This window comes from Leishmania infantum, chromosome 20, assembly GCF_000002875.2.
Source record: "Leishmania infantum JPCM5 genome chromosome 20".
In the NCBI taxonomy this organism is placed as follows: domain Eukaryota; phylum Euglenozoa; class Kinetoplastea; order Trypanosomatida; family Trypanosomatidae; genus Leishmania; species Leishmania infantum.
This window is the reverse complement of record NC_009404.2, coordinates 144851-154281: the sequence shown is the minus strand read 5'-3', so window position 1 is coordinate 154281 and position 9431 is coordinate 144851. Positions and strand designations below refer to the sequence as shown.

Below are 9431 nucleotides of genomic sequence, written 5' to 3'. Positions count from 1 at the left end.
GCGCCGCACGCCAAGGCAAGATGGTGAGTGTAGACGCGCGTGCTGGCGGACTGCTCACGTGACAGCGACAACAGCGCCTCGGAGGTGGCGTGGACGTGCGCCTCCACCTCACCGTACGGGCCACCCTCCCCGCGCAGAATGACGCCGAGCTTAGGGTCAATGCGGATAGACACTTCCGCGCACTGCGCCGCCGTGACGTCGGCGATGAGGTCACGCACCGTGTCGCCCTGCAGTGTCACCTGCGCCAGAAGCGCCGACTCCGAGAAGCGTAGATCTAGCAAGTGGTCACGCACGTTGCGGGTGACGAGAAGCGACTGAAGCATGCGAGACCCGCCCACACCGAGGTCTGACTGCGTCAGCGGGCCACCACCCGAAAAACCGCCACAGCTGCCGCCACCGGCAACCCGATCTGTCGGGGTCAGCTCCACGAGCAGCTTCGCATCGTCGGTCGGGTACGCGAGAACGGCCCTGGTCGACGCCGTCGCCACGGATGGGCCGAGCATGAGTAGCGCATCGATCAATGTGGGGATGTGCAGCGCGAAGCGCGTCTCGACGACCGCGTACTCGGCGAAGAGGTTCTTGGGCAGGGTGCACGTCGCTGTCATGTTCTCATCCGTGCCCTCGACGTGAAGGACGACATGCGAGTCGGTGAACACGACGGTAGCCCACCCATCTCGGCTGACAGACACAGTGTGCAGTGCGCGAAGGAACACCGGCGGCGACGCAAGACGGCAGTAGATGGACATTTGTGCGTAAGCGTATTGGTGGCGCTGCGCAGCACCGCGCCGCACACATGTGTCTGTCGCTGTTTCTCTGCGTGAGCACGCGTCAGGAGCTGATTTCCGTACCTGATCCGCGTGCAACCTCTAAGCTGCGGGCGAAGGGCAAGCACAGACAATGTGCGCGACGCGCAACGCAGGCGAGCCAGAGCACAGCACTTGCCAAGTGCTGCAATCCCAACGTGCAGCCGAGCGCGCTCCTGCAATGATAAGGCCAGCGAGGGAGAAAGAGAGAGGAGAGAGCACACTCCCCCACAACCCCCAACAACAACAACAGCAGGAGGCGTGCTGGTGATGTCGGCGCGTGATGTTCCCGCCTGCAGACGGTCGCGTGTTTGTGCGGACAAATAACACGCGCAGGTGAAGCGCACGCCCATCAAAGAAGGTTGAAGAGAGAGAGAGGGAGGAAGGGAGGGAGAGGCATAGTGCAGTGTGCACACGCGCGCACGATCCCACGAAGCATTCACGGAAGGCAGCACACGAATGCCCCCCTCCCACGGCCCACAGACTTTTTTCATTTTTTTTTTGCTGCAGAGCCCTCGTGACCGCTTGTTCCTAAGCGGATCCTTTCGCTCATGGAGCGAGTCCCTCTCTTGTATTCGGGCTCCCTCCTCGGCCGGCGCGCCGGCACGACGATGTGCCGCCGCAGCTCCGGCTGTTCCCCCTCTTACCGTTCTGTGGACCTGTTCGCTGTTGCCGGTGCAGGAGATCGACACTGTGTGTGTATGTGTCCGCATATGACGTCCTTCCGCTCTCCTCGCTCGTGTTGCAGAGGCGCAGGATGCACATGAGCACCCTACGAAGAAGTCGAGCTGGCGAGAGGAGGAGAAAGGGGGCGGGAGGGCATGCGAAGGGAGATGAAGCGGTAGAGGCGGGTGTGTCGGCGAACTGATCCTCGATAGCTTTACATGCTGGCGAGCGCTTGTGCTTGTCTGCGTGAGAGAGTGTGTTGTTGTGTGTGCGTGTGTGTGACTGTCTGCCGACATGGCTACAAACCTTGTCTCGCTGCCCAGGCTTGGGTGCACTCTACTCATCCACTCGCTTGGTTCGCAACAGTACGGCCCGTCACCTGGGCAGCATATCGTCGCGCCAGGAGTGGCTGTGCGAGAGAGAGGGTGTGGGGGTCGTAGTGGAGAAGGAGCGGAGGGAAATGCACACCCATGAATAGGGAGCGCCAAGGCACGCAACATGTACAAGCAGGCATGAGGCACAACGGCATGATGAAGGGAGAGGACGACCAACGCGAGGCAGGAGCCGTGTAAAGAGCACCCAAGCACCGATCTGGCACGTACCCGTGTGTGTCTGCCGCCTGTACACACCCGCTGGCAAGCACAGACGGAGACACACGCACCGGTTTAGGACGCAGCTGAGAACCAAACAAGACGGAAGCAACAATGAGAAGAGCGTGATCGGTGCACGAAGCGAGTCGGCAACGAGGAAGAGAAGGGGGAGGGGCGTGGCACGGAATGCGAGAGCAACGAGCCACAAGATACCGCTGTGATCGCGCCAGGCGCAGAGGGTGGCGACACGCACTCAAAGATGTCACATGAGCGAGAGGGAAGCAGGCCGTCCGACTGGCGAGCACACAAAATAGAAAAGGGGAGATGAAGCGTGAGCTCGGCAGGTGTCGCACTGACCGACGAGGAGGGTGGGCGTGCAAGAAGAGGGCGTCACGGAGAGCAGGGAGGTCGTAGAAGCGGGAGGGCGAGGAACACGATATGCCGATGGGCACCCGCATACGCCACGGCAAACCTCCTCTACAGCCCCCACCCACACCTTCGCACTCTCACGTCACGGCCGGACGGAGGCGGCAGAGAGCCAAACTTTTCGACTGCTCGCTCGTACTCTTCCTTCCGCTTGCCCCAAGGCACGCATGAGCACCTGCCGATGTGCGCGTGCAGCCTTCACGCTGGTGCTGGGCAAAGGTGAGCAAAGACACACCCCAAAAGGAAGAAGAGCACTGAAAGACTCACTCGCTTGCCAGTGATCATGTCTGCTACGCTCGCAGCCCGTCCCCCTCTCGCTCGTACACACGCACACGCTTTCCTCCACGTCGAATCATCACCCTCCCCCTCACCCAGAAAAAAAAAACCTGCGCCTGTTTAGTGCAGGATGGTGCATGGCTTGCCCGCCGTGGCGCCGTCTCCTGTTGTCGCACCAGCGTCACCAACGAACATGTGAATAAAGTGCCTGTGCCCGGCGCAGCACTCGCCAGGGAAGAGGTACTCGCCATCCGCCACCGACCAGCCCGTCTCGTGGAAGTAGCGCGCCGGCAGCACAAACTCCATGATGCGCCGCCCATTCTCCGTCATGGTGCTAAGCGGTTCCACGCAGGGCAGTACGCTGCTGTGCGGCAGATCGCCTAACGGTTTTGCTGCAGGCTCTGCGGGGGAGGCTGGCGCTGCCGCCCAGGCCGCCGCCATCGACGCAAAGCTGGGCTGCAGAGACAGAGCATGCAAAAGCAGGTACGTCGGCGGCGCGAGTGAAAAGGCGTCGCTGGGGTCCTCGTGCCGTCGCAGCGCTTCCAGCGGACTTACCCAGAGCAATTCCGACACCTCGCTGGCCTGCTCGAGGAGCGGCAGCTCCTGTGGTGGGATGCAGCAAACCCCCACGCCAGCATTCGCCTCGTCACCACTCGACGCCTGAGTGGAGCATGGCGCGTGCGCCGCTTCGTGTGCCTCTGCGCTGACTAGCGCTGAGTTCACCAGAGCGGCATAGAAGTAGGTATCGTAGCGGTACGTTGACTGCCGTGGCGACACCCACCGCGCAACGGGACGGAGGCTCGAGACGGCAGAAAGGTCGTAGATGGGAAGCGGCGTTGCGGGACGGGACGAGACGGGGTCGGCGGAGGCGCCGCCGGTGGCACCCACGTCGCTGCGTGACTTCTGCCACTTGATCCACTCGGCCTCGGAAAAGATGCGGCCATCTCTTCGCAAAACACATGCGGCCTCTTCGGCGAGCTCGCGCAGTGCCCCGACGCGGCAGGCCCACGCCTCCAGCTCGGCCTCTTCTGCAGACGGCTGCCCGCGCGACTCGATGAAGCCCTGCGTCGTCACCTTCTTGTCTATAGCATCTTGAAGATGCAGGTTGTAGTGCTCCGCGAGGTAGTGCGTCGCCGCGGCGTAATCGCTACCCTCGATACCGCCGCCAGGAAACACGTACGCACCCGGCATGAAGCGTGCCTTCCCGTGCCGCTTCATAATGAGCACGTGAATGTCGTTCTCCCTTGCAGCATTGTCTCCGGTGGCTGGTCGCTGCTCCGATGTGGCGTGCTTGGGGTTTCGAGCGAGGAGGAGAACGGTGGAGGCCAGCCGTGGAACGGCAGCCTTTAGCTTCGCGTTCATAGATGCGGTGTGGGGATGGGGTATGGTCGAAGGGGCTTGCGGTGCCGCATCATGAAGAGAGCGCGTTTTGTGGTGCGACAGGGAGGAGAGATCAAGAGCAATGCCGGAGAGGATGCGCAGAGAGGGGAAGGGGGGGGTTGTGTGTGTTTGCGTGCGCGCGTCATTGCTCTGGTCACGACGGAGGCGTGAAAGGTAAGAATCACGCGACCAAGGCGAGGGGAGACACGCCACATCCCACCAACTCCGGCCAGTGATGACGCGCCCGCAGCAGCTGCGAAGTGCATTCGCCCACGCAAACACGCATCATCATCGCTACAGGCGCGCCCGCGGCGCATGGCCCCTTCGAGAATGGTTCCACTCGCTCAGAACTCATACAATACCAAGCACGCATGAAAAAAAAACCAGCACTCGCTGGTGTAAGTGGCGGCGCCAGGCGCCTGTGCCTGCATCCCCTGCCCTCTCGCTTCGGTTTCAGCCCACATATCCTATGCACCTCTCCCGTTACAGCAGGCAGAGGCATGCTCTCGGCCTGCATCTCTCGCAGGTGTAAAGAACGAGCAGGCGCGGTGCCCTCTCCGAGAACGGTTCCAGTCCGTCTCCGGTGTTGCTGTGAGGGAGGGAGGGGAGACAGCGGGGTAGGCCTTCCCGCATTGTCACTCCATGTGCACGAAGGAGGAGAGCCAGAGAAACAGGCAGGCGTGGGGAGGTTGTGCTCGCGTGAGGAATCTTTGTGTGTGTATGCAAGTGTGTGTGCGTGTGTGTTGCTGCGGGCTTGGCCCATCAACACTTATTCCGAATCCGCCATCGGCTGCTTCGTCCGCTGCGGGACGCGGTGCGGGCGGACCGTAAAATGCTCGAGAACTTCGGTCATGGGACGTTTGCACCGCGCGTCACTCAGCACCGGCCCCCATCGACTCGGGTGCTGCTTCAGGTGTGGTGGCCGGTGCTCCTCAAGGCCTGGGCTCGTCAGGCTCCACAGGTAACCACGGTCGAGTTGGTACACCTTCGACGGCTTTTGCACCGCGACGACGTACGCGTGCAGCTCGCGCGTCGCGGCGTCGAGGCGGAAGCGCACAAAGTGCTTGTACTCCTCCATCTGGAAGGCCGAGTAGGTGGCGTTGTACATGTAGTCGAAGGTTGTGACGGAAAAAAGCAGAAACGTGCCGATCAGCACAGACACGATGGGGGTGATGAGCACCCAGTAGAAGAAGAGCACATAAACGTAGTAGAGGAGTATCTGCAAGCGGGACGCCTTGGCCGAAAAGCGCGCCACCTCGCCGCCGCTCACGGTTATCGTGAGAAAGCTGAGAGACTCGAATGGGTCAAAGCAACGCAGAAGTACACGCAGCCACCCCGTCGGGATGATGGCCAGGGCGAGGTCATGCGCGCGGCCCACGTGGCGCGACACCCACGACGCCTCGCCGCCGGTGATGTGCCGCAGATGAGCAACGAGTGCATTGACCATGAGCACCACCTGGTTCTCCAGTTCGGTGCCCCAATGCCCCCCAGCTGATTGGAGCAAGTCGTGGCCCATCAGGTACAAGAGCTGCACATGCAGGAAGGCCATGGCGCCGGAGCAGCAGAGTAGCACCGCGAAGGCCCACCCGCCGCCGTAGCACAGACGCCAGAGCAGGGGTGCATGGCGGTCCGCGCCGGCGAATGAAAAGCACACCAGAAAGAAGACAAGTGGGACGAGTGAGATAACGCCGCGCGTGATGACGTGCGACATGATATCCGTCGTGTAGCCCACCCAGAGGGAAAACACCTGCGCCAGCCGCATCTTGCCCCCACCGCCGCCGGTAGTGCCGCGGCTGCTCAGGTCCAGCTCCATCGGCAGCGGCAGCACGGACAGGAGGAGAACAAAGCACAAGAAGCCGACAACCAAGTCAAACTTCCAGTTGATCACTCGGAAGCCCCACAGGCGCGAGGCCATGTTCATGAACGTGTTCTGCTCCGGGAAGGCGCAGGCGCGCACGTACCTCGTTCCCTGCGAGATGATGGCGTCGTTGCGCGCGCCGTGCAGGAAGGCGCCACCACCGCCGCTCACTACCAGCGTCGCAGCCTCCGAGCTGGCGTCGCGCGGCGTATGGCGGGAGTAGTGGTGAATGTCGCCCGCCAGTCGCAGACGCAGGCGCGTGCCGAGGGCCTCGGCAACACGGTTCAGCTCTGGTTGCCGCGCCTTGTCATCCCTCTCCATGGCGTCGAGCACCCAGCCCGGCTCGTGCGCCGCCAGGATCACGCAGCTCTCCGCGTCCATGCACTTCTCGATTACGTCTAGGAAGTAGTTGCGCTGCGCTACGTCGATGTCCTGCATGTTGCCCGTGTCGCCGCACAGCACGAACCAGTTGTGCGGCAGCCGCAGCACAAAGAAGCTGCTTCGCTGCGGCATCAGCCACCCGCCTATCCACGTCCGCTCAAGGATGTACTTGCGGTACGTCGTCAGCCCGTCGAACCAGTCGTGGTTGCCGGGGATCGCGAACAGCAGCGGCACGCTCCGCAGCGCCTCCTCCGCCGTCGCGCGCCCCGTCCGCAGCGCAGCACGCCCCGTCGCCATCCTAGACACCGTCTCAGCGTCCAACAGGTGTATGTGGGCAACGTCCGCGTCGCTCGCGTCCGCGACAACCACGCGCCGCTGCTCCGCGTGGAACACGCTCTGCAGCCGCACGTTGCTGCTCATTGCGTCGTGGTACGGCTCAAACAGGCGCGTCGTGTACGTCTCGTCGTTAGGGCCGGGATAGGCGAGGTCGCCGCCAACCAGCACAAAAGACCCACGCGGCAGCGTCACAAAGCCGTCCTTCCCCTCCTTCAGCAGTGATCGAAATGGAGTGTGCTTGGCACTCTGACCGTCGTGCGAAGCGGTTCGACGGCGTTGTGTGCCCTGCGAGTGAGCCGAGATGTTGAAAACGGCGGCGTCTGTGGTGGCCACTCCGTCCACCCGGGGATCCTCCTCGGCGCCTTCCCCGGGGCTCAATGACGACCCTTCAGCGGCGGCGGCACTCGTCCTTGCAGAGCGCGACGGTGGCGATTTGCGTGTCGCGGTGGTCGTTGTGTCTGCGTCATCCCTGTCCGAGTAGCTGATGCTCGAAAAAGACGCGGCACGTCGCAGCTTCAGCGCAGCCGCCGCCTTCGCCGCCTCAGCTCGCGTGCGTGCCGTGGGCGTAGACGGCACCGATACGCTGCCAGCGGCCATGACTGAGGGGAGGTCGCAGCTGCAGGTGCTCGTGACTTTGTGCTGGCCACGCGCAAATCGCCGCCACCGCTTTGCCTGCCTGGCGGCCTTCAAGGGCAACCGCAATATCGGCTGCGCGAGGAGGCGGGCCATGGCGTAAGTTGGGTTGAAGCCATCCCCAACGTCAGCGATCCAATCGAACCACACATCAGGCACAGTGTGGGGCGACGTCGCTGCAGCTGCAGGGGCACAGCTTTCTCCGACGCTGCCGTTCGCCCTGCGCACACCCTTATCCTCGCCACCGCGTGAAGCCGCTGCATGCCCCTCCGTCGCATCGAGGCTGCCGAAACTATGGGAGCTGGCACTGGTGTCGCAGCTGACACGCGGGTGCGTGGTCGTGGAGCGGCTGAACGCCTCCGCGGCACTGCGCACGGTGTCCCGCAGCGAAGCAGAGAAGTGTAGGTGAAAGATTTTGGGGGTCGTGTAGCCCTGAATCGTGCGCACGTCAAAGGCAAGGAAACGCAGCGTTGCGCCTGCCACGGTCTGCCACGCTGTGAAGAGCACAAACGTCGACCACCACGGCACCATGCCTGGCCGGTTCACCGGGTGCTGCGCCTTCTGCGCCTCCTTCACCATGAGCTGCGGTGCTCGAAAAGACATGAGAGCAGGTAGGGTGGGGCGGCTGTGGCCCTTCGTGCTCACCACTCTACCGATCGCTCCAGCGAAGGGGGCGTGCGGCAACGAAGAACCTTCAGCCGCGGAGGTCGACAAGGTCGGACTCGCACTCGTCATCGATACGCCACCGTCGCCGCCGCCGCCGCAGATGCGGCACAGGTCCGCGTCATCTGCGGCGTACGACGACTCCAGCAAGTCCAGGTTCACGTCCGGTGGGCATTCGTGATACAGAGTTCGCGGTGTGTGTGGCGTGTGCGCGGCTGGCACCCCAGCCGCCACAGCCGCGGCTGCCTGGACGGCGGTGGAGCGGCTACTTAGCGCGGCAGGCGCGTACACCCGCGGCGGCGCCACCAGCTCTCTCCAGTCTCGCCGATCCTCCTTGCCGTCATTCTCCGTCATGAGCGCCTCCTTGTACAGCCTCTTGTTCAACTCGTACAGCTCCGCCCACAGGATGCCGCGGGCGGGGTCGAACCCCATCCACTTCTTGTAGTGGTAGTCCGCCACGATGAAGCACGCCGACAAGCACAGCAGCTTTGAGACGCACCAAAACGGCTGTGTGGCGACGGAGCTGGGCATCAGGTAGTACAAGATGGACCGCCAGACGTGGTGGGACGCGTTTTCGTGAAGGGTGTAGCAGTACGCGTAGTGCACCGTGCCGAGGGCCGCGAGGACAAGGGAGTTGAGGGCGATGACGGAGAACCGGCTGCCATAAGTGAGGCCGAGGCCCCAACGCCGCTTCATTTTGTGTATGAAGCTGAACCAGATGGTAAAGATAATGAAGAGCGGAAAGAAGAGGATCGGCCCCGTGTCCTGTGCGTGCGCGTTGCTCATTTCCTGTTGCTTCTCCTTGAAAAACTGCGGGCCAAGGTGGAAGCAGAAAAAGATGATGGCGCTCCAGGTTTGAAACACCTTCGTCACGCGGCCGTACGTGTCCATGGCCGCGGTTGAGTGGGCGCGAAAGGGCGAGTGGAACAGGTACGCGGACCCCATGCAGGCGAGGTAGGCGAGTGTGCAGAGCACATCCGGCTCGATGCGGTGGCTGAAATCGACAGCATTCTGGATGAGGGGCTCGATCCAGACCGTGGAGAAGTCGACGAAAGGGTTGGCGCCTCTGACGCTCCAGTGCCACCACTCCGGCATGGTGTAGAGGCGAGGGGCGGGCGGCGAAGCACAAGAACGAACCGAAACAGAGTGTCGTGGCTGAGAAGCCCGATGGAGGAGGGGGGAACGGGGATCGATGGCAGAGATGCACACACACACACACTCGTGTCTACGTACGCCTGTGCGTGTGCTTGAGTAGTGAGGCGAAGGAAAGGGTGGGCCGGTACGGCAATATCAGAAAGAGCGCACGGCGAAGACGAAAGTCTACTCTTACTTCTTTTTTCAGGGGTGGGGTGCAGGTGTGCCCTCAAAAATCCGCGTGTATGACGTCGTGAAAACGATGAGGGGGGGGGGGGAAGGCTG

General features: G+C 62.6%; 3 protein-coding genes across 3 annotated transcripts; all 3 read right to left on the bottom strand.

Annotated features, from left to right (window-relative positions):
* Window positions 1–2: 2 nt before the first annotated feature.
* Window positions 3–746, bottom strand: LINJ_20_0460 (conserved hypothetical protein; the record flags this gene model as incomplete). Its single annotated transcript, XM_001465135.2, has 1 exon — window positions 3–746. A coding segment is annotated over one exon (744 nt), but the record flags the coding sequence as incomplete, so codon positions are not given.
* Window positions 747–2881: 2135 nt separating this feature from the next.
* On the bottom strand, window positions 2882–4123 carry LINJ_20_0450 (hypothetical protein, unknown function; the record flags this gene model as incomplete). Its single annotated transcript, XM_001465136.1, has 1 exon — window positions 2882–4123. The coding sequence occupies one exon, from the start codon at window positions 4121–4123 to the stop codon at window positions 2882–2884; it is 1242 nt and encodes a 413-aa protein (XP_001465173.1).
* Window positions 4124–4910: 787 nt separating this feature from the next.
* Window positions 4911–9107, bottom strand: LINJ_20_0440 (conserved hypothetical protein; the record flags this gene model as incomplete). The annotated part of the gene is made up of 1 exon (XM_001465137.1): window positions 4911–9107. The coding sequence occupies one exon, from the start codon at window positions 9105–9107 to the stop codon at window positions 4911–4913; it is 4197 nt and encodes a 1398-aa protein (XP_001465174.1).
* Window positions 9108–9431: the final 324 nt, after the last annotated feature.